At 34.8% G+C, this 25,725-nt stretch overlaps 1 protein-coding gene and 1 non-coding gene across 3 annotated transcripts; one reads left to right on the top strand and one right to left on the bottom strand.

The window, feature by feature from the left end:
* The first annotated feature begins 1,833 nt into the window (after nucleotides 1-1,833).
* Nucleotides 1,834-21,622, top strand: LOC140448559 (armadillo repeat-containing protein 1-like). 2 transcript variants are annotated; one of them, XM_072541642.1, is made up of 5 exons: nucleotides 1,834-1,926; nucleotides 3,740-3,906; nucleotides 6,371-6,527; nucleotides 9,516-9,710; nucleotides 21,419-21,622. In XM_072541642.1, exons 1-5 carry the CDS (start codon nucleotides 1,855-1,857, stop codon nucleotides 21,587-21,589), a joined length of 762 nt encoding a protein of 253 aa, XP_072397743.1. In that variant the 5' UTR covers nucleotides 1,834-1,854; the 3' UTR covers nucleotides 21,590-21,622. The 2 variants fall into 2 exon arrangements, with proteins under 2 accessions (XP_072397743.1, XP_072397744.1); XM_072541643.1 differs by lacking the exon at nucleotides 3,740-3,906 and having other exon boundaries at nucleotides 1,838-1,926.
* Nucleotides 21,623-21,926: 304 nt separating this feature from the next.
* Nucleotides 21,927-22,000, bottom strand: TRNAT-AGU (transfer RNA threonine (anticodon AGU)). Its single transcript has one exon. It is a non-coding gene; the product is annotated as a tRNA-Thr (tRNA).
* Nucleotides 22,001-25,725: the final 3,725 nt, after the last annotated feature.

The raw sequence follows: 25,725 nt of genomic DNA, 5'->3' as shown, positions 1-25,725 counted from the left end.
TTATTATCAATCAATATAAAATTTGGGAAGTAAAGCTATCTCAGAAGCAGCTGAACCATCACTATATTACAGAAGAATGTACTTAAAAGTTAACCTACGCAATTAAATCAAATGCAAATTCTAACAACCACACCTTCAAATATGATCACCTTAATCGATTATCAACATTTTTCTTCAATAAACCACGTCTACACAAACCTTTCTACCAACAAATCAAAATGGATCTCTCATCTCTTAACACCACCTTACCTCCTTGCTTTAGTGTTAGTTTTGAACTTGCTGCAGCATGGACATGGGTATCTAAAATAATAACTAGTTTAAATTCATTGGACAAACATACTACTAACCATAGTATTATAATACATGAAAATCTGCAAAACTTATTATCAAACTATACAAATTCCTCTAAAATATATACAGATGCTTCAATATCAATAAATGGCGTGGGAGCAGCAGTTATATCTTCTAATATGTGCCAAAAATATAAGTTGCCAATACCCTCCAGCATTCTTCATGCAGAATTATATGTGGACACATTCTTGTAATATGCACTGGACTGTTAAGGAGGCAATACAATGTTCACAGCGCAGCGAGGGCGATTTTCAGAAGACATCAGATATCCATGAGTAAGATGAGTGTCAGAGTATTTTGTGTTGGGTGTTTGGGAAGTACTTAATTAGTTGTTCTTGATACTAGTCTTTAGATCATGATGAAGTTGTATGTTTCGATATGATACTCCTGTTGTATTTGAGGTACTGACGGTCCAACCGACGCTGACGGCCTGTTCTTCTTAGGAGGCACCTGTATAGAGAATCTTGTCATAATGCTGCGCCTGTGTAAGTTCTTTAAACGTTTGTTCCAAGTTCGTTCCTCTCTTTAAACCAAGAGAGTTCTGGGCGTTTCTTCATTTTTGTATTGATTCAAGCTAGTAACATAAGTACCAATGGCATAGGTTGTAACGAAATATATTTTGCCTACCTTAGGGTAAGATCGTGGGGGTAGAAAATTGCGGACAGAAACTATGGGGGCGAAGATAGGGCAAGCAAAACAATCGTTACTTGTGCGAACGGGCACTCAGGGGTTAGTTGGAGAGCTGGGTTCGTGGGTAAGTGAATGACAAGGGTCTCGGATTGGGGTAACTACCAGAATATGAAACAAAGGGATACTTACACAAATCTCCTGGACAACTGGGCAATTAAGACAACAAGAAAGGGCTTCTAGCAATTTAGGATAAGGGCGCCGCTTTGAAGGATCCTAATCTTGCTGGAGGAAAGAAAGGTTCTTCCTTAAATAAAATAAAGAAACACAAACAGGGGTTAGGAGATTTTTCTTAAATAAATAAAAAAAATGGATCAGAGAAACAAATCAAAAATCGTTTTCAACGACAAAAACAACTGAATACAAAACTTAAAACAGAATTTATATTATTATATAGATATTAAATATTAACAAATTTAAAACGCTACAAGGTTATGTTAGCTTTGAGGGCCACTGTGGTTAAGGAAACCCCCACATGAAAGAATCTAACAGGGTCAAAATCGCCCGTGGGATGACCATTCCCTCGATTCTTCACCAAACAGTGACTTATTCTGGGTGCGTTAGACGCTCTTGGAAGCTCATCTGTCTTGTTATTGTCCCAAATTCGACAATTTTGTAGAATAAAAAGTTTACGATTTAGGATCTTCCTCGGACGAATCTTGTACATATACTAAATATGCGTGCTGCCATGAATTTATTGCCTCACTATCCAGTTATCACATACTTACGTAGTATGAGATCTGAAAATGGAAGAAGACTTGATTAAAGCTTAATATGTCGACTTGACATGTTTTGAAATATCAGACATTACGAGAAATGACAACAATTGATATTTTAAAAACTTATAAAATACAAAGCGAAAACAAAAATGAGCAATTGGATTCAAAAGTGAGTAATTTAACTTAGTAAACTTTATATTAGTAGATACCATCGCCCAACTAAGATTTCTTGTATCAAACTGTAAATTTTTAAAAAGCACAGCTCGATTTAAGATTATTTCTCTTTAATATTGGCTAAGCTTTAGTAGTTTCTGCAGTCAATCAATCAATAAATTAGTTTCTAACGTTCTCCGCCGTCTTCTGATTTCCAGTCTCCATTTATCTCGGTCGTTCCAAAGGTTTTCTTCAACTCCCCTCTCCCTTAAGTCTTTATCGATCTTTCTCTCCAACTTAATCTCGTTCTACCTTGCTTTCTTCTTCCATGCAGTGTCCAGTTCAATACTTTCTTTGGTATTCTGTGTTCATCTATTCTTTGGACGTGTCCATACCATCTTGGTTGATTTATTCTGATGTCCTCTGTTATATTGTGCTTAACACCAATAATTTCTCGTATTATTTCGTTTCTAACTCTGTCTAATCTTGATTTTCCAGCCGCTCTTCTCCAGAAGTCCATTTCTGTTGCTTTTAATACTTTTAAGTTTTTTCCTTTCAGTGGCCATATGTAACAATGCTTTTTATAATACTGTTATAGATTTTGTGTTTGTTTTCTTTGGAGATTGTTTTGTTCCACAGTACATTGTTTAATTGCCTAATGGCTTGTCTTCCCTGGTTATTTCTATGTTTAATTTCTTCGTCTAATTTGACATCGTTGGTTAAATATTTGTATTTTTGACAGTGATTTATTTCTCGCTGTATTTCTTTCAAGATTAGATTTTGTTGAATTCCCCCAATACACATGTATTCAGTTTTCTTGATATTTACTTTTAGCCCCCATAGTTCGTATTCTTCGATAAGTTTACGGGTCATATATTCGAGGTCTTCATAGTCTTGGGCCATCATTATCTGGTCGACTGTCAAACTCAAATGTGTACAATATTGCGTTGTTTAGAGGAATTCCCATGTTTCTGCATTTTCTTTTCCACGTCTTCATCGCTTGCTCCGAGTAGATCTTAAACAAAATAGGAGACACGCAGCATCCTTGTTTGAGTCCTTTGCTGATAGTAAAACCCTTGGATACCTCCTGACCTTTCTTTATTTTACTTTTGTTGTTCTGTTGTTCTTGTAGAGGTCTTAAACATCGTTGATTAAGGCTAAACTAATATTTGTTTTCTCGAGAGCTTCCCAGAGTTTTTGTTGTGGCATACTATCATAAGCTTTTTTAAGGTCCACGTAGAGGAGATGTATTGGTTGATTTCTTGCTACTTTTTTTTCGATTAGCTGGGTAACAGTAAACAGATGGCCAATAGTTGATTTACCTGCTCTAAAGCCGGCCTGTTCTTCGGCCTCCATATCACAGAATATATCTTCCATTCTCTTTTTGATCGAAATGGTGCTAAGGACTGCGATTCCTCGATAATTGTCACATACATCTTTACATCCCTTGTTATGTATTGTCGTGATAAACTATGTCTTATGTCGTGAGTAGTTCAGGTGGGATATTGCCAGGGCCTGGTGATTTTCTATTCTTTAAAGCTTGACATATTCGTGCTACTTCTTTGTCGTCAATCCTAATTGGGGAAGCTATTGTATGTACTTGCACCTCTGATTGTGTTTGAGGTGTTTGCAAATATTCTGCCCTTTCTTTCGCCAGTACATCTGCTAAGTATTCGTCCCATTTATCTAGGCTGATCGGTGAGATGATGAAGTAGTTTCTTTAAAACAGTAGTTTTGAGTTTATTGTAATTCTTCATTGCTAAAATATAAATTCTCTGAAGTTATTGCTATTGAACTTGCACATTTTCATCTGGATCGTTTTTTTGTAGGGAAAGCAAGCAATTTTACACGTAGCCACGTTATTAGACAGTGAAAATTTAAATATATTAAGCCTATGTTTAGATATTTTAGAAAATTATGCTGCAAATAAATCAACACATTCCTTTCTATTGACAACTTTAGGCATTTATGAGGCTATAGAAACATTGTCGATCAGGTAGTACAAATAGGTTAATATTAGTACTTTAGTATTTTAGTACTTCAGACCAACTCCAAGCAGAAACAGACAGACTAGGGATAATTCCAGAAGCACAGTTTGGTTGGCGCACAGATTCCGACCAGAATATTCCAGCGAGCAGCAAGTACTCAGACTAACGGAGTACATAGCAGCCGGATTTAATGACAAACAATATACAGGAGCAGCCTTTCTGGACGTAAGCCAAGCCATAGATAGAGTCTGGCATAAAGGGTTAATTTACAAAATGAAGGATATTGATACAGCAGATACAATGACGATACTGATCTCTTCATACTTGGACAACCTGAGCTTCAGAGTTCGAATAGGACAAGTCCTGTCCGAACTTGGAAACCCGGGGCTGCAGTACCACAGGGAGTAATCCTGTGACCAATACTGTATACAATATATGTTCCAATCTCACCTGGAACTCTACTCAGCCTTTATGCCGACGACACGGCGATAACGGCAAACCATATAAATGTAGATATAACAGTAAACAACCTGCATACAGCATTAGTCAACATCAAAGAATGGAGTATACAACGGAAAATCGCCATAAACTCAAAATGCAAGCGGTGCTCTTCAAAAAGAGACATCAACAGCCAGAGGAACAATTGACAGTACAAAGTAATCCCATCGAATGGAAAAGCGAAGCTAAATATCTGGGAGTAATAATGGACAAAGGATTAACCTTTAAACAGCACGTTTGAAGGTTAGGACGACACAATACAAAAAGCCAACATGGCAAAAGCGTCAATAAGAGGACTTGCAGGCAAAAAAGCAAACTAGAATGAAATAAAGATAAGATTAGTAAATAGCATCATATTACCGATACTCACATACGCATCTCTCGCATGTGGACACGTCTGTAGGTTTGTACAACTAAGAAAAAGATCCAAGCAACTCACAACAGCAGCCTAAGGAAAGCAGTCAACGTATCGAGATACGTCGCTGTTTCTATTCAGAGAACTGCAACAAGTCAGGTTGACCAATATGATACAGAAAAAGCAAGAATAAAATTTGCGGAGCTGTAGAACCATCCAAGTCCCATACTACGAGAGATAATAAGATTCCACCAATAGAAGCATAAGCGTACAAAGCAACAAATACTGGATTAAAAATAAATAAATATATACCCCAGAGACAAAACCAAAAGGAAAAATCAGAGGATAGTTCGTAGCTCTATCTTTACAGACAGTCACAACCACTGTGATTGACTGACTGTAGGCCCACTAATAAGATTTTTTTCATACAAAAATTTCAATATACAAAAAATATAAAAAATGGCTTCGGCCACAAAAAAAAAATATAAAAAACAATAACAAAAACCGGCGCAAGCCAAAAAAAGAATTAAAAAAAAACCAAAAAACCCGAGCACGTAAAGTATGGACCAAACTCTCAAGTACCAAGTCTTCGAACTGGGCGTAGCCTAGAGCAAACACTTGAGGCCCGAGCATGCAATTTCAGATTCGCGGATAAGTCACAAGAGGATAACAGGAATAAAGTCCCTAACGCTAGCATGCATTTGATTCGGTTAGGGAACTATGTTAAAGTCCTTGTGCCCAGGACTTCCACATGAAGAGTATTTGGCTGATGGTGTGCCCCTATCGCGCATCAGGTGCTATAGGGGGGAAGGGGATGGTCTGGACTCTTGAGCATTGGAGCGCGGTGAAGTGATTCCTATGACTCAAATGAATACACCTCGCTCCATTAAATTGTTACCCTAACGTCAGTTCAAGTGGTGAACAAGTCTCCCAAGCTGGGTTTAATTAAATTAAACAGTAAGTAGCAGTGTCAATTTAAGTACTGTAGAGAAAAATTTCTTCAAAGATCAAAAAGCGCCCATACTGTAGATTAACCTTGAAAATGTACCTACTAAAATACTTTTTATTTTTTGGATTGACCAGAAGCTAAAGTTTAAGTGACAGTGCTTTATAAAAATAGTGAAAATATGCGTAAAATATAACGAATATAAGAAAATAAAACGATTAAAAGTACATAAAACAATCCTTATATTCATAAAAAAAATATTAAAGATCTAAAAAATAGATACAGAACAGATCTTGGAAGAAATTGAGGGAGTCCCTTTTTGAGCAGTAGGGCAGTATAGGCTAACTAAAAAAATAAGGTTCTGTTATATATAGTTACGCATTACAGAATTAATGTTTTGTTTTTCTTTTTAAATATATCCACTACTTCATTCGCATTAATTTCTATCTCATAGTGAATGAGAGCCAAGCTATTCAGTCTGTTTTCACTCGTTGTCTTCTTATAACATGGGATAAAGAGAGTAAAATTGTGTTAAACTTTTGCTCTAGGGTAAAATTATAGCGTTAAAATTTTACTATAGAGTGAAAATTTAACATTACACCAGGATATTATTACTCAAAATTTCAGGAACTCAAAGCTTGTATTTAATAAATATTTAGTGTTTGTTCCATAGGGTAAAAGACAATAACAAGAAACTTTATCAAAAAGTGTTGAAGATTACCAATAAACTAAGAAACGCTGCTCATTTGGCTAATAATACTAGCAATAGGTGTAATAGATCACATAACAAAAATAAGCTTTATGTTTTACACTTCGAAGCTATGGACGGGGTAAGTTATACTTCTATTTGATAATAATGTTTATTTTAATACCTTTAATTGATACACCAATCATTATTTATGCTTCTTAATACAATTTATCAACGATTAATATACAGTGTTCGGCATAAGTGCGAGAAAGTCCAAGTACTCATTTGTCGTAAGACCATAATTTTGGTCCAAATTTAAATATACAGATGACGACATTGTTTTATTGACCATACAACACAATGGCAATCGCTGTGACAGGTTACACGTTTCCACCCCTATATTCATTTCACCGTAGGTACGAATTGTCGTAGGTAATTCTCACATTGACATTAAAAATTTCAAACGAAGTTCTGAAAGAATAAACAAATAATTAATAAAATGCCTATTACATTGTATACCGTCCAAGAAAAAGTATAACTTGTAACATGGTACTTTCAGGGTCATCGATACGCGGAGTAATTGATTTATTTATTGTTACCTTCGAAAATAGACCCCCACCAAGTGTTACAACAGTTGAAAAATATACCATTAAATATTTTCAAACTTCGGGATATGTAAACAGTTGTAAAAAGTGTCATGAATGTAATGAACCACATATTAGACCTGTTGATGGGGAGCACAAAACATGGATATTGTTATTTGTGCTTTTGTGGAAGCTAGTGAACCCTGCAATAGTGTACAAATTGCTAGGAAAGTTAACGTGAATGCTCGAACTGTCCAGCGAGTTCTCAAACGGAATGGGTATCACTGTTTTAAGATACAACCAACACAAGAACTGTTTCCGGAAGATAACTTTAGGCGGACCAAGTTTTGTGAATTTATGATACATAAACAGAATGAAAATGAACACTTTTTAAAAAATATTTTATTTTCTGTCGAATCTTCATTTATTATTACATAAAAAAAAACAATCCATCCGTTGCAAGGTATTATTCTCGGAAAAATAAGCACCTCAGTGTTGTAATGCGAACGCAGCATCCGCAAAAGTTAAATGTTTGTACTGGGATGTTGGGCGACCATATTGTCGGTCAATTCTCTGCAAGCATTACACCAGTCCTACTCCAAAATATGAGGAAAAATCTGTATGACAGATTTGATTACTGTTTAGCACAAGGAGATGGAATATTTGAGCCCTTAATTCATTAATCTGCTTTCCTAATTTTTATTTTTTGTTAGGTACATTTTACGAAGTTTGTAGGTTCTTAATTAGGTAGTATTTTTTATGTTTAAGTTTGGAAGAATTTTATTGTTTTTTTTTTATTTAAAAGTTCAAACGATTCTTATTCTGATTTTTTTTCTCCTTTTTTGTCTTATTGTTATAAGCTTTGTACAATGTTCAGTGACAATAAAGCATATTACTTATTTACTTACTTATTTATTTGTATTGCTATTATTCTATGGCTTCTCGGATAATTCTTGGTTTATAGAAGCGGATGAAGGCTATGGTTCTGGAGTTTTCAAAATCAATTTTGTGATCTGTATAAATATGGTGTTGACCTAGAGCTAAATCCTATTTTGTATTCTACGTTCTACGATTTGTTTGGTCTATATAAGATCGGGGGCAGTTTGCACAAGGAATCTCATAATCTTCGTGTTGATTATTTGGAATGTTGTCTTTGATTGATCAGACAAGAGATGAAAGTTTCTGTTGGGGGGTAAATATTGTTTTTATTCCTCTTGATTTAAGAATTTTGGTCGATTTTGTCAGTGACACCTTAGATGTAAGGAAAAAAAGTTGTTGTATGATGAGAGTATGAGTCTTTGGGTTGAGATTAAATGGGAGATTGATGTGCGTGGATGCTCCTATTCATGTGATTTTCGCGGTAACCGTTTTTGATGAGGGCTTATTTTACATTAGAGAGCTCAGCGAGTCTACTTGCATCGTGGCAAAGGCGTATTGATCTGGAGACAAGGGTTTAATGACCGAATTAATTTGTGAAGGTGGGTGATGAGAGTTGGCATGCAAGTAACAATTGATATGGGTGGGTTTTTGATGAACAGAGTGATGAACACCTTGGGTTTGGTTTTTCTTTATGATAACGTCAAGAAACGGTAGGGATGAATCCCTAAGGATTGAAACTCACTACAGTGGTTCATAACTTTTCTGTTACCCCTATTTCGACCATTGCCATTCAAGCTTTAGCAAAAGGTCTCAATTGATCTGTTACCCTAAGTCACAATCCAATTGAGACAATCATCTGTCAAACTAACTGGAAATTTTAACCAATTGTCAATGAAAGTGATCAATTTTATTGCTCACGAGAATCGTAAAACATGGCAAAAATCGCGCCACGTAATTTATTTAACACCTTTATAAAAACTGAGTTTATTGTCGGCAAAATATAAAAACTGCATACAAAAGCTGCACTATTTGCCTTTAAAACACGTCTTGATTTTTGTCGATATGACATTTGGATCAAAAGATATCTAATTTTTACCGTCCCGCTGATACAAATTTTATTGAACATCGATTTCGCTCGCGTAACTGACATGAAAAATCGACGGTTGCTTCAAGCGTTGTTTCTAAGAGAACAGTTCAAGCTACACAAAGAATGCTTATAAACATTTTTATTTAAATTTATCTCAGCTACATTTTTATTTGAAACATTTTTTTTACGGTGTATAGGTTCTTGGTAAATCGATGTTTTTGCGTTTTTACCCCCCTGCGAGTGGTGTTTTTAGGGAGAAGCCTGGGGGTAAAAGTGGTAAACTTTTTTGCATCTTTTTTGGGGTTCCAAAATTAATATTCTCTGCAAAATTCAGCTTGTTCATATGATTTTTAGGGGTCAACTCTCTGACGACTGGACTCTCAATATATCACTCTTTTGGATGAACATTAAATCGCCTTCCGTAAAGAGACCGAAGCTTATAGGATGGATCACTATATATATATATATATATATATATATATATATATATATATATATATATATATATATATATATATATATATATATATATATATATATATATATAATAAATGATGTGAAAATAAGTTTAAATTTTTAGGACATTTTGATTTGTCTGGAGGAACTATTGGTTAAAATAAAGGGAGTAATTTCTTTCATTGTAAATATGGACATGAAGAGATGTACGATAAGAATATCTGCGAAGATAGAAATTAAAGACGTTGTTAATACAATTCATGAAAAGACTGGTTTGATGTGTTTGATTGTAGTAAAGAATACATTGACAGGTTCAGAAGTAAGTAACCAAATTTATTATTTATACAATACAAGTCTTGATTAGTAGGTCAGATACGAGCATGGTGTATTTATTATAAAATATATACAGGGTGTCCCATAATTAATTGGACATTAGCTAATGGGTGATAGCTGACATCAAAATAAAGCGTTTGAGCTCAAATTGCTTAGGCAAAATGTTGCTAATTTTCGTTCTGATTTATTAATATTTTTTATATTATTTTTAGAGATATGTATATTGAAAACTATTTAACCGATTTAAGTGAAATTTGGTATCTTGCTATTATTTAGTATGCTTAATATGAAAATGATATTAGTTTTACCATTGACACTAGGTGGCGCCACCTACTATAACATTGGTTCAATAATGTGGCCATAATTTTTTTGTCCGTCCTGTATAAACATTCTAGGAAAAAAACATGAAATAACATTCAATTCTATACAAAAAAGATATTCTTGTTTCAAATCAAAAAAGTACACCGTTTTCGAAATAAACGTATTTTGTTAATGATACGTACAGACATGCGTATGAAAAAATTTGCTTGAAATTTTTCGCAAAACAAGCAGGTACCTAGGTATGCTGTGAACTTAATGGCAAAGTCAAGGAGTAAGTACGAAAAGAGGTTTTAAAATTTATTCATGAAGCTCCGAAGGATACGTTATTAATGAACGAAGTTGCATTAATATTTGGTGTATTTGGCGGAGGTCGACGGCAGGAACTAGTGAATATGCTAATTACTCACGTAGAAGATAGAAAATCAGTTTTTATGGTAAACGTATGTACCGGACACAAAAGAAGCGTTTTTACCATTAATCACTAAGACAAAATATATAGTTTAAAGCTAATAAGAGATTACAATGTCTTCAGAGCTACGTGGTTGTTCAGAAAAAATATTTTTTCTGACCTATAAACAAGGTTACTGTACTGTACAACAAGTTGGAAAAATGCATTTGGAAAAATTCCCTTCATCATTGCAAAATATCTGGGTTTGGGCGACCCTGACAAGTATATTGTCTGCGTCGAATATCGACAACTCTTCTGGCAGACGCTGGAGCCAGTATGGCAACGTTGAAGCGACATGTTGGATGGAAGAATACAGAGGGTAGTAAAACTTCAAAACATGAGATTTCAGGTATGCTGCTCCGAGCCATTTTTTTTAGGTTTGGAAACAGAAAAAAATCGCTGGTGGCAAGATCTGGAGAATACGGTGGGTGTTCAACCAATTTATAGCCCAATTCCTGTAATTTTGTCATGGCGACGGCCGATCGGTGAGCCGGTGCATTGTCTTGGTGAAAGATCCCTTATTTGCGTTCCAAACCGGGGCGTTTTCGACGGAATTCGGCATCGAATCGATCCAATAATGCTGCGTAGTACTCACCATTGATTGTTTTTCCTTTTTCCAAGTAGTCGATGTGGATGATGCCCCTCGCATCCCAGAAAACAGTCGTCATCACTTTGCCGGCCGAATGTGCACTCTTTGCCTTCTTCGGAGCCCTTCGCCACTAGTCTTTGCGCCACTATTTTGATTGTTCTTTGTTTTTCTGTGTGTAATAATGCACCCAGGTTTCATCAACGGTGATAAATCGGCGAAAAAAATCCTTCAGATCGCGCCGTATCATCGCCAAAAGCGTCTCCGAAGTGGTCACACGTTTTTGCATTTGATCGATTGTCAGTAAACGCGGCACCCATCGCGCGGTTAGCTTTTTCATGTCCAAATGATGGTGAATGATGTTGTGTACGCGTTCGTAGGTAATTTTTAGGACCTTTATTAACTCGCGGAGCTTAATTCGACGATCTGCCATAATCATGTCATGGACTTTGTTGATCATTTCCGGTGTGGTGACTTCATTAGGCCTCCCGGGACGCTCATTATCAAAAATACTCGTACGACCACGAACAAATTCAGCTTTCCAAAATTTTACTGTTGCTAACGAAGGTGCAACCTCATTATAAACTTCATGCAGGTCGGCTTTGATTTGCACATTCGTTTTACCCTTTTTGTGGAGGAACTTAATCACCGAACGATACTCGACTTTTTCCATTTCTCCGAAAACACAAAATTTGCTTACTTTGACGGCTGTAAAAACCAAACTAATTGTTTTTAAAACTTAAAATTTTGACAGACGTCATGTCATGAATGGCAAATGTCAACACCGAAACCAATTCGGTATCAAAGGTACCAACCATCTATCAAAGGCTAGTTTAATATCAATCTATCCTCGTATAATGCCTGTTGCTATTTTATCTGTTTGGCAAAACGTGTACTTTCTTTCGCATTTTTTAGAGCTTGGAGCGTCTTATTGTCTTGAAATAGTTTTATGATATTGGATGCATTTTTTTCTCATAACTCTCAGTGGCCGTTAATATCGACAAATATCGTTTAAGTTCGACATCATACTCTTGGACAACTATAACTATGCGCTCTTGTATTTGTTTATATTTTAAATGTTGCGGCTTTTTTTGTCCACTTTCATATTGCAAATAATATGTGTATTGTAAAGTAACTTATGCAAAAAGTACATCAAGAAATTTTCACATTGTGGATTCCATATTGAAATAAAGATTGAAGTGAATGTGAAATCCTTCTATGTCAGTAGTCATGGCCAAACAATTTACTGCAATTTAATGAGTTTAGAGGAAATGCTGGATCTCTCCTAGGCCATTTCTCAATTCAGGTTTTTAGATTTTTGGAGCTCCTTTTTGTCTTTTTCTTCCTATTTCTTTAAGTTGGTTTTCCCTTTTACACCATTTTTACTACGTTGCATTATGTTGGCATTGTGCTATGCAATCAATAATGTTTGTGTATGTTTGATTATATATTTTAAGACTGTTTTTAATAGAGGAGCTTTGCGAAATTTACTATTATAAAATAGTTAACAAAACAACCAGATCAGTGGCTATTACAACACTGCTATATTTATCTATTCCGATTTCAATAAACATGGTCGATGCGAGGTAAATTTTTAAACTGTTGTTTCCAGTTATCTATTTTTTGTACGTACAATGGACTTTCAGTTTAAATTTGTTATTGGATTTTTTGTATAAACTAGATAATAGATAATGTTTATCGACATGTCACATGCGACCGGAATTTAGTATCAGTGGAATATTTCATTTATAGGCGTTTAATAAAAACGAATGTTTAACTTTTCTTTGTATCGACCTTAAAAAATACGAATTATTTACAAATTGTACTGAACATTCGAAACATTATCTATGAGCATAAATTTTATTTACAGAACTGTATAGCTCAATAGAACTTATGCTTATATGTACAGTGTGGAAACCACTTATGGAATAAAATTGTTTGTGTCCTTATTTTAGAAAATAATAAAAAAACGTTGATATACCTTAACTTTTAAATTTAGATGTGCGCTTTTTAAACATAAATTTAAATGTACAGGGTGATCCACGCAAGTCTGGCATAGTCCATAATCGGTATTCTAAATGAAACACCCTGTATATTTTTATGTTTTTAAAAGCTGCTCAACAACTTGATCTCAACGAACTATATCATGTAGGGTATTATGAATAATACAAGGTGAAATTTTGAAATTAAGTATAATTTTCTTCAAGACAATTAATTCATAGAATACCCGAAGTAATTGATTGGATTACATTAAAATAAATGCTCAAAATGTTCTCCACCTTGTTGTTGGCAATAACACAGTCTCCTATAAAACTCGTCCCGAACTTTGTTTAAAGTTTGAGATAAAATATTCCGTATTTCTGTAGTTATCATTTCTTTGAGGTCTTCAATGCTAGTTGGTTGTGTTGCATATACTTTGTTCTTCAGATAACCCCACAGAAAAAAAATCCAAAGGCGTAAGATCTGGCGACCTGGCTGGCCACTCAATAGTACCCCTTCGTCCAATCCATTTATTGAAGAAGATTTCATTCAAGTGATTTCTCACCATTAAAGCATAATGGGGTGTTGCACCGTCCTGCTGGAACCAGACAGTTTCATGCGGTAGGGTCGGATCTATTGGATTGGGATATAAGTTAATAACTGAGGAAGAGCATCGTCTCTTAGCATGCTTAAATATTTTCCGCTGTCAAATTACCATCTACAAATATAGGACCAATAATATGATCTCCTATAAACCTTCAACTTTTGAGGATACTGAGTGTGTGTCTCACGCATCCAATGAGGATTCTCCGCTGACCAATATCTATAGTTTTGTCGGTTTACCTTTCCGTTCAATGTAAATGTTGATTCATCAGAAAAAATTGTACAAAAGCTATTTCATTTGTGTTAATTTTATCCATCATTCCTTCGCAGAAATCCATTCTACAATCTGGATCGTCTTCTGTTAGCTCCTGCACAAAAGTCAATTTATATGGATGAAGTTTATCTTCATGGAGACACCTTAGGATAGTTGTATGGCTCACATTATTGACGTTGAATTCTCTGCGGCACTTAACAAAATATCCACTTTGGATTACAATTCTCACACATGTGAGAATTGGTAGAACACACTAGTTGAAAGCTCATTTTAAATGGATTGGTACATTTTTTAAAACACGTCTTTCATTTTTACGAATGAAATCCAACCTAAACTTACTCTTCTGAGCAGCTCAGATGTCTGGTTGTCTCGCGGTAATCTTATTTCGTGGTCAAAATACACAAGCTTTCCACAACCTCTATGTCGAAATATCCAAAACATCGAACGCGTATTTAAAACTCCGGTTGGCATCGGCTATAAAATAGTCGTGGCTCCGCACTGGCTGTCCTGAGACTCAAGTTTGAAAATTCGCCAGCCTAATACTAATATCTTAATCTTCCCCACTATTACAAAGATAATATTAATAAAATAATTATTATTCTATTTAATTGGAAAATTCTGTGGTGGGCACTCAATAAGAAAGCAGTCCTGGTGAATATCTCAAGATTGTGAGCGACATATATGAGGGAGTAACAACTAGTGTTAGGACAGGTGTGGGAGAGACTGATAAATTTCATGTGAAAGTAGGATTGCACCAATTCTCGGTGCTTAGTTGTTATTTATTATCATTAGTTTTGAATCAAATAACAGCGAGACTACAGGGTAATATTACGTGGTGCTTAATGTATGCTGATGATGTAGTGTTAATAGGAAATAGTGAAAAAGAACAAAAACTAGAACAGTGGAGACAAGCTCTTGAGGAAAAAGATTTAGAACTTAGTAGGACAAAAACAGAGTAGGTATTTGAAATTTTCATTTAAAGAAAGTTAGTACACATAGAAGGACTCGCGGTTACTCGAGCTAATTGGGACCGCTCATACCTCGGATACCGAAAAACTCGGATAATGCAGAGATCGGGTATTTGCTTAAAATAAACGAAAAATTCAAAAGTTATGACGTGTGTAATTAGTTTATTATGTACAATTAAAGTATGTAAACCTGTATATAGAGTACATAGTTAAAATATATAGTTAGGAAAACATTTACGTACTAGATCATCTTTATGTTTTAAAAAAGTCTTTAATAAATTTCTGCGCCAACTTCTGGCCTCGTTTTGACGCTGCGATGTTGCGCCAACGCTGAAGATGAAGGACATCGGTAGGGGTTGACTCTTCCTATTGCTCAATGTAGGCAAAGGCACCTCCAATCGCTTTCAATCCTTCGAAGTGAGATATTGTCTCGATTATCTCATCTGTGTCATCATACTTAGTGACATTGTGTGGGTTGATAACCATGTCGGCGATTGATCATCAGTCAGTTCCATTTGCTGATCTTGCATAATCCACTCGTTGAGGTCTTCATCATTTATCGGCAGTACCGTTGGTAACTGATTAGCGAGGTCTACTATTTCAGCAATACAGTTATTGTTAACTTTTCTATCACTTTTCGCTTCAATTTGAAAAAGCTTCCGCCATGACTTTTGCAAAGTTGTTACTCTCACATCATCCCACGCTAAAGCTATCCAGTAAGACACCTCCTTAACGGTGATCTTTTTAAGGGCTGCTGTCACAGTCATTCTCTCATCCAACTAGGCCAATGTAACAAAAACATGTGTGGACTGCGACGTTTATGACGCCAATGTAATAAAAGTGTGTATGTGTGTAACAAAAATATTGGAGTAATGTAACAGATAACAAATAAATTAAAGCTGGCTAGCAGAAGGTGCCGGAGAGTGACTACTTGATACTCAAAAGAGGATTCGGTCAATTTGCATGCCCTACAGAGACCGTAGAATAAGAAAATGAATGACAAGGTAATAAACAATTAATAGGTATATAACTAATGTAAATAAAAGTGATTATAGAAGTTGCTCAAAAATGTGAGTGGGCGCCAGGAAAGTATTAACATAAACTTTCCAAGGTATATTGTAAAGCTGTTTGCTGAAATAAGAAAGGAAACAGGTATTAACTAAAATATTTAGTTTCACCACAAATTTTAATCCCTATCCAAATATATACAATATAATTTTTTATAGCTACCCACCACCAGTTATGTACAGTCAGTCTAGTTACTTATGTACAAAAAAAATCCCTAATTATACACAATTGATCCCTGATAATCTGGGTCATATCAAGGATAATCCTTGGTCCAGAGGTTGAATGAGAGATGTGACGTTTGGTGGCAAGAAAACAGCTTTAATGTCACCGCTAGCCAACGAACTTGCATCTGGATGAGATGGCGCGTTGTCCAAAAGAAGAATAGCTTTTCTTAGTAGGTTTTTCTTTTTTTAGTATGCCTTAACAACGCAAACGAACTCATCAAAAATTAATATTTGAAAATTTGGCAATCCATCCACGTACTACGTTGATTCCCGTAGGTGGATAGACAGTTTACTTGAATATTTTTAAAAGTCCTTGAATTCTTCGATTTTCCAATAAGTAGAGGTCTTAATTTTCAGGATCCAAAAGAGTTGCTACACATCAAAAGAGTTACTAATTCTTTACTTTTTTTTGTATCCAGGCGCAGTTTTTTCACTTTTGACTGCCACTGTTTTGGTTGTAAGCATTCTAAAATTAAGGCCCGTTTCGTCACAATTGAAATCACACAATTGAATCGACCGAAAGTTCTTCAACCGAAATGTTCAATTGTCGGATGCCATATCTCTTCTTCCATCTGTCAAGCCAACCATCACTTGCAGTAAAATTTTCCACGCCATCCTTTACCGTTTGTGAAACTCGACAGCCTTAGCTTGAAGCATGGGACCACTAATTGGATTTCCCAACCGTCGAAGATTAGAAAACCATAAAAATAAGGCTTCAGAAGTCTGTTAGTATTCTCCTTTCTTCAAAGTTTTCCGCAACAAATTACTTTCACCACTCTTACGTTTATTAACCCATTGTTCATTCACTTTTCGTTTACGTCTCCAATCTCTCACAGTCACTTCTCCAACACCTAGGTCATCAGCAACTTTCTTTACTGAATCACCCTTACCCAAGCGTTTTATAGCACTTAAAATTGTTTCTAAAGAAACCACAACTCGTTTACGTTTTAAACTCATATTGCACTTCAAGTTACGTAGAAACTACACAAAAAGAATACATGAATGAACCTGTAAGAGCTTACAGTGGGACGAACCGAACATCTAGCTGTGATGACTCAAACTGACGGGTGGGGGAGTGGGTGGGTAGGTGGCTAGTAGAAGCATGGTGGCTAGAACAATAACACTCACTAGTGACACATCTCTTCAGCGTACCAAAAGCCAGCGTACATGCTTTCACTTGATCTCGCTCTCCAAGCTAATTTTTTACATAATTTGTTCTTTTCAATTACTACCTCGGTTAATCTGGAGGCTCGGTTAATCGGGACTCGGATAATCGCGAGTCTACTGTATTTGGATGGTGAAATGATTGTGAAAAGTAATAGTTTTAAGTACCCAGGGTCGGTGTTACAGAGTAATGGGGGAATCGATGGAGATGCATGCAGTAGAATTAGGGTTGGATGGATAAAGTGGAATCGAGCGAGTGGTGTGTTGTGTGATAGAAAAGTCTCAATGAAGCTGAAGGGAAAATTCTATAAAAAACAGCCATAAGACGTACGGAACTAAATGTTGGGCAGTTAAAAAGAAAGAAGAACAACGAATGAATATGGCGGAAATAAGAATACCTAGATGGATGAGTGGAGTAACAAAAAAGGATAAAATTAGGAATTAGTATATTAGGGGAAGTCAAGGGATAGCTCCAATTGTTGTCAAGATAAGAGAGCATAGGTTAAGATGGTTCAAAGTCATGATAAAGACAAAGAGAATGATGATGATGATTCTATTTAATTGTTGGCTTCAACAAGGACACATTAGGAATTGGCTTGCAATAGAGAAGGATGTAGTAGTTACATTTATTGATTCAACTGGTAATATATCATTTACATATGTGAAAATTACATCATAGTAATTACGTAATACTTTTAAATATATTGTTTAAAAGAAAAAAATATTAAACAAATATTCGCTCAAATATTGTCGAGTATGCTACCATACTAAAATATGCCGGATACAATGAACGCCAAGAAGATGAAAGACAGTACAAAGAAATTGGAAATTCCGCACCCCAACATGACAAAAAGATCCCTGCTAGATCCTAAACGTATTGGACTGACATAGAAACTTACTGTCTCGATATGAAAAAGAAAGACACGATACAATTGAGTGGAGACAGTTGGAAGAGGATTATATTAAAATGTGGTCCATGTAACAAACGACTAATGATAAAAGACTGGGTGTAATATATTCCAGACTTTTCAGAAAAATATAAGAGAAATACGTGATTTGAAAGTAAAAAATATGCGGAAATGTTTCCATATTTTTTCAGTTTTTGGTACAATATGTTAACAACGAAATGTTATTCAAAAATATACGTAGAGGTTGACAAAATGGGTCGAGATTCATGGCTCAGATTTGTGTTATGATGCTAAACTGAAAAATAAAATAAGTAAACACAGAATTTACCGTCATTAAAAATGTAAAGTCAATATAATGTAAATGAAGTATTTAAATCAGTATTTATGGGTGGTGAAAGTCACACCTTCTCGTAGGTGAACATGCGCTCAAAATAAGTCCGGAAATGGATAAAAAAATGGATAATTCTAAGCAACTTTTGTTCTAGATTTTTCACCAAGTCAACACTTTTTGAGTTATTTGCGAGTGAAAATGTTCATTTTTCAAAATAAAAACCATGTTTTCAAGCGGTTTTTCACAAATAACTCAAAAAGTAAGCAGCTTATCGAAAAAAATAATCCTAGCAAAAATTAAGCTTACAATGAACAAAAAAAAATGATGTACTTATGAACACTATAGACCGAATAAAAAAAAGTTATAACTAATGAATAGTAGGTTCCTATTTGTCAAATTCCAAATCGAATATTTCAACGTGAAATAACCAAAAAATTAAGCACTTTTCGGACAAAACTCATCAAAACTTTTTGAAAGTCTTTAAAAAAAGCTTTATTTTTGTAAATAGGTAAAAAGAAATAAGAATAAGACTGACTCACAATCAATTTATTTTACCACCAACGACCGGTTTCGCATACTATAATTTGCTATGCATCTTCAGGTTAACGGTAGATGGTAAACTAAATGCTGAAAATATAATCTGCTGTCTGGTACAGAATATACAGCAATTTAAATTAAATTATTAAATATGAATTTAAATTAATTAAATAAAAAATTAAGTGAAATCGATCTAGTAAAATTGAAATTAAATAAATAAATATTACTTACATGTCGATACGAGAATTATTATTAAATGTTTAAGAAAACATAATTAAAAAACTGTTATGGTGAACAGGTGACAGGTGATCATTGGTTTTACTGCAACTATTTAACGAATAAAGGAAAAGTTATATTATATTACAGGATCCAAGTAAATATAATATATTTTGGAGAGGGCTATCGCCGTATTCCTCCCGCCAATCCTCCCGAGCCAAGGCATGCTCCTCCTCCAAACCTCTCGATTCCATCGCTCTTCTAATTCCTTCATTCCATGAGCGTCGAGGTCTATCTCTTTTTCTTCTTCCAGGAGATTCCATCTGTGAAGTTTTTGGGGCCAACGTTCGTCAGGCATTCTCAATAGGTGTCCAAACCATTTTAAACTCTTCTTTCTATTCTGTCAATGACCGTTTTTGTAGCATTCATGTTATTTCTTATAGTTTCGTTGGTCTTCCTTTCCAGCCTTGATATTCTAGAACTTCTTCTCAAATAATCCATTTCAACTGCCAACAATCTTCTCTTCATGTCTGCATTACTTGTTTATACTTCAGAGCCATAACAAAGAACTGATTCAACCATGGTTTGCCCTATTCTTTTTTTGTTCCTTTTGGAAATTATTGTGATCCCACCATAAGGAGTTCAGACATCCTTAAAAAGGGGTATTTTGTAGCACTACATCACTTGTATGCAAGAGGAACTGGCAAACAGGAATGGTTTTTGACGTGACAACGTCTTAAATTAGGTTGTGGCTCGGAGTCATTTAAGAAAAAGTGTAACGCCCGCTCACGTCTGTTACAGTGAGTCGCCGAACGAGAGAGAGGCCCGCCGGACCGGCGAATGCCTTGCGTCTCTCTCCCACTCAAACATGATCGGTCCGCTGCGCGCAGCACTAGAGAATTAGGCGCGTTGAATCGCTAAAGTTGAAAATCGTTGAAAGTATCGTCAGCTGTGTCTGTAGTGAAAATGTGGAGTGCTTAGATTCGTCATTTACATCAACTACAACAATAAAGGTAAATAATTGTACACTAATATTTCATTATCGTAAACTATGATTGATTGATTAATTGTTAGATTGACACAAAAGTTGAGAAACTGAGTTTATAGGTTATGTCATACTATTGACAAATGTTGATAGTGTTAAGTAAATTATTAGTTTAAATCACTCTGCAATCAATCGTAATTCAGTCGATTGAGAAGAAACAGCGCGTATTTCTAGTCAAACATTTAAAATAACAAATTATAACTTCTAACCTGTCAAAACAGGGCGACCAAACAAACGAACTAAACCGACCAATCACCACGCGCGGAGTTAGAATTTAACTGTGTTTAGCAAGAATTTCAAATTCCAATTTTAGTAAATGTTTTAATTTTCAACTTTACCATTTACATTTACAAATTTTAATTAATTTCAAATTTATTTAGCAAAAATTTGAACCTTCGATCTGAATAAGTGTTTTGATTTTCAAATTGATTGTTTAAAATTAAAAATATTAAAATATATATAATCAGAAGTGAACGTCACATAACATTATCTGTACTTATTATTATTTAATATGTAGGCAAATACATGTGACCATACTTGGTAGACACAATTGGAAATAGTAATTTTTTATAACTGAAAAAAATAAATATATAAAATACTGGTAGCAAACAATAACTTCAATGATCGATATTGTAGAAAATAATAAGATCAATAATATAATATAAAATAAATAATATATAAAATAATATATAAAAATATAATATATAAAATATAAATAATATATAAAATAATAATATAATAATATATAATATATAAAATAATATATAAAAAAAAGACGTTGTCACGTAAAATCTTCGCCCGTAAAACCGACTTTACAGGCAACCGATTTTTTTTTTGTTGTCTAATAATTTTTGAGAAGTTAAATTGACATAGTTGAAGTGGTTGTAGGTTAAAGAGTGACAGTTTTTCTTCTCTTTTATTAGCTTAGGTTGCAATTTAGCACCTCACTGTATTATTTTTGATTACGATAGTATCTTTTTTAGCAAAAATTTTTTCATATTTAATTATTTTTACTTTTTAGGAGTATATGGACATTTTTAAAAATAAATCTGAAAGTTATTATCAATATGACGAAGATGAGGTTATGGAAGATGATTGGGCGATAACAAAGAATACAAAGCCTCCATCGGAAGGCGGAAATAGTTTATTAACTAAACTAATAAATTATTGGAATGAATCATTGTATTGGTAACACAAAATATTGTTAATATAAACATTTCGTCTATATGATTTAGTTTTTATTTGTCGATTTTAAAGTAGTTGTCAGTCAGATCGGTCATAACTATCGATGGTTCTTATTTTTCTTTGAAGGATACATTCATAGTATGAATGGAGTATTCATATTATAGAAATACAGTTCTTGATTCATTACAGTTTATTTGATTTTACTTTTACATGTGTTTCAATAATTGACTCATGAGTCATGACCAAGAGATACGTCGCCTTGCATTAATAATCATCAAAAAAAAATTTATTTCTTGCTAAGTCTTAAAAAAAAAATAAAAACAAAAAATGCCACCACATAGCTGAGGCCCCGGAGGGATTCGAACCCTCGATCTCCTGTTTACTAGACAGGCGCTTTAACCAACTAAGCCACGGCGCCGTTGGAATGCGTTTGATATTTTACCAAATTTAAGTTAGAGCCCATGTATATTTTTTATCATTATTTGTAAAAATAACCTATCAATATTTGATAACGTAAAAAATATATTTTCAATCATCCATCATCTGTAATTAGATCAAATTTCCATTCCATTCCTACGATTTAGCACTAGAAGCGCTGACATTTCTGCCAGTCGTATAAGTGCGAACGGGTCATTTTTGACCCGTATGGTTAAGTCGAAAATGTAAAAGCAACCTTGAAACAAAATATATAGTTATTTGATAATGAATAATAGTAATAAACAAAGTAAAAATCTAATATAAAATATTACTAGATAGTGCTCTTACCTACATAATGAACATACAAAATATTGTGTGGAAGTGCATTTTTTACAGACTGTTTTTTACACTCGTGGTATTTTACAAATGCTTTGTTTCCAGAGCACTCTGATTTGATTTCACAACGTGTTCGCTTTTTTGAGGTTCATCGATTTCATCTGGGATGGCAGTTCGTTTGACAGCAGCTCTAGTCCCTGCGTATTTTTCTAAGGGTATGTTCATTACGGAGACCATGGCATGGTATCCTCGCCTAGAGCATAGCACTGACAGTAAACGCTCCCATTTAAAATAATGCATTTATTTTACGTGGCGATGATAATATAATGCCATCCTATGGTCCGATCGAGGATCGGCGCCTCGATCAAATACTACATCAGAACGACAAAATACATAAAAGTACGAAATAGTATCATCATCTTATCACATAAGAACACATAACATACCTTTAACAACGTTTCTCTCAGACTGGGACACTATCGGTTCTGTGTCGTCATCGGACGTAGAATCAACTTGGGCTGGTTGTTATACTCTTCATCAGATGAAGAGTATAATACTTCACCTTCTAAAATCTCATTCATTGCATCAACATGTCGTTGATGAGTCTCAAAGGCCGATTATTCATGGTCACGACACTTTATATGTAGTCAATAAAAGTAAAAAAGACATACTATCACTTCACTAGTTCAAACTCGTCTGAATGGAAAATGGAACGACGCGAGATCGAGATGCGATGGACGATCTGGCGAACGTAAGTATGGTATCCCCTCCACTCAGACGGTATTATGTATTTCGACATTCTCGTTCTATTGCCGTTAGTTATAAGATAAGTAGTAAACCTTTAAATTCCAATATAAATTCTTCTTCTTCTCATTGCGCCGTCTCCTTTCGAAGGTTGGCGATACAAATGGCAATTGTAGTTTTGGAAACTGCTGCGCGAAAGATCTCTGCGGATGAGCGGTCGAACCATCTCCTCAGGTCTTTCAGCCACAAGTTCTGGCGTCTTCCTACTGATCTTTTGCCCTGTACTTTTCCTTCCGGTATAACTTGAAGTAATTCATATCTTTCGCCTCTCAACACATGACCCAAGTATTGCATTTTCGTCTCTTTGATTATTCTTAGTAATTCTTTTTGTTTACACACGCGACGAAGTACTTCAACATTAGTAACTCTTTGTATCCATGGAATCCTCAACATTCGTCTGTATATATACATCTCAAAGGCATCTATTCTTTTTTCTATTTCAGAGTCCATTGTCCAACTTTCACACCCATACAGTAAGACAGAAAAAACGTAACATCTGATCATTCGGATTCTAAGCTGTAGACTAAGGTCTGATCTTGTAAAAAATGTTTTCATGCTCATGAATGTTTTCCTTGCTTGTTCGATTCTTGATAGGATTTCTTTTTTTGGATTACACTGACTATTGATATTTGTTCCCAAATATTTTATGGAATTTACCTGTTCTATTATTTGACCCTTGGCATACACCTGTACGTTTATTGGTGTCTTTGAAAATACTAAAGTTTTAGTTTTGGAAACGTTTAGATGTAAACCGAACATTTCGCTGTGGTGAACTACCGCATTTATTATATTTTGTAGTTCTTGTGCGTTGCTTGCTATTAAGACGGTATCATCAGCATATCTGATGTTGTCTATGCTGATTCCGTTAATCTTAATTCCGCCTTGGACCTCGTCTAATGCTTCTCTGAATATAGACTCCGAATACAAATATAAATTAGTATGTATCAATTGTAAATAATTTATATTAATATAGATAGCTGGGTCAAGAATGACCCATCCACGCTTTAAGGTATTTTCGTAAAAAAACAAAAAATTAGTTATCATAGTAGATATATAGTTTTGTGTATGTAATGTACCAGATAATTAACAAAATGTCAATATGATAATGTAATTTAAGGCTATAGCAAGAAGAGAATATTTACTGCACAGAGATGAATTTCGAAATGGGTCAAAATTGGAACGGTCGCGCTTCTAGTATTAGGCAATGATTGTCGGTAATATAGAATATTTTCAATACATATAATAATATATTAGCAAATATTATTAGAAATTTACGGGATTACTTGATTGCTAGCACCATAATAGTTATTACAAAGTAATCTGAATGTATTTTTGTGTGAGATTTATTTTTTTTAACTTTCACGCTATAACTCATGCTTGTAGGCTTCGCCGGTTTCTTCATTTATTAGGTCATCCTCATGTAAGGTTGATAGAAGTAGAACATTTTTAGTTTTTTTTTATGTACACGTAACACTGGACTGGTCGGAATTTATATTGGTTGTTCAGAGTAGGCTTGTCCTGGATTGTTTATTTGAACTTTAGGCAGTGTCATGTGAGATACATCGGGAGTATCATGGTTGAGAGGTTGCGAGTACTGAATAATGGAGAGTTTGGGTGGTGTAGAATGTTAGTACTGAAACTGGAAGAACGAGGATTATGTTGTTGTGGCTAGGGTATATAAAAGGGTGAGAGTTAATGGTCTGGCATTCGCTAGATGTACGGTGGAGGATAGAGTTGTGGGTGGTAAAGGTTAAATTGCTGAGAGTTCATTACTTTAAAATCTTTGCAGGGTGATTCAATCTCCCCCTCAATAATCACGTCATTTATGAGTTTTCTCGCGAATAAGGACACCTAGCTTATGTGCTACGAACCGTACGCTTCGAACTCATCATTAGGACGAATACTTCTTAGCCGCTCTTCCGCGAGCTCTATCACTTCATCTTCCGGAGTCAGCATCATTTTTCATTTAGACTTCGCTACAGTTGGTGATGATGACAGAGTTTGTGACGTGCTAGAACTATCATCACCTGATGTTGGAAGAGCAGGAGGACCAGGCGGTATCTGTTCTAAAACACTCTCATTTGGGTAAATCGTATTTTACCTTGTAGAAAATTTTTATAATTTAAAAATGGTATAGTAAAGTGGTATAGTGAAATTAACATTTCTAATAATGTGATATAAGGTTAAATGCTCGAATAAATAAATTTTAATCAAATAAAAGGCAGATATCGAGTACAGTTTTTATTAAATCTTGCCCAAGTACTTTCGCTCTTAGAACATCTTCAGGGGCATCTGAAATAAGCCAAGAAACGTTTCTTTTCTTCGTCAAAATTAGGCTATTCAACAATATATGCAGAATGTCATAAACATTAAATGATACATTATCACAACACGACACAAGGACAAACAGTTTAAAAATGATTAAAAATCGACTAAGCTACATATTGGGTGCTATCAGGAGAGAGATAGGCTCGGATAGAACGGACATGTTAAAGTGACATCTGACATATGAAATCATATGTCAGATGTCACTTTGGCATAATTTTAGAGAAATTGATGAATATGTAAGCTTAGAGAATTGTGACA

Source organism: Diabrotica undecimpunctata, chromosome 8 (genome assembly GCF_040954645.1).
Source record: "Diabrotica undecimpunctata isolate CICGRU chromosome 8, icDiaUnde3, whole genome shotgun sequence".
Classification (NCBI taxonomy): domain Eukaryota; kingdom Metazoa; phylum Arthropoda; class Insecta; order Coleoptera; family Chrysomelidae; genus Diabrotica; species Diabrotica undecimpunctata.
This window is presented reverse-complemented; position numbering and strand designations above follow the sequence as displayed.

Bases quoted from the DNA above. Each gene is read 5' to 3' on its own strand.
- LOC140448559 (XM_072541642.1), top strand. From the start codon at position 1,855: ATGACAACAATTGATATTTTAAAAACTTATAAAATACAAAGCGAAAAC. The intron at 3,907-6,370 runs GTAGTACAAATA...TTTGTTCCATAG, and splicing joins ATAGAAACATTGTCGATCAG to GGTAAAAGACAATAACAAGA. The intron at 9,711-21,418 runs GTAAGTAACCAA...TTTACTTTTTAG, and splicing joins ATACATTGACAGGTTCAGAA to GAGTATATGGACATTTTTAA.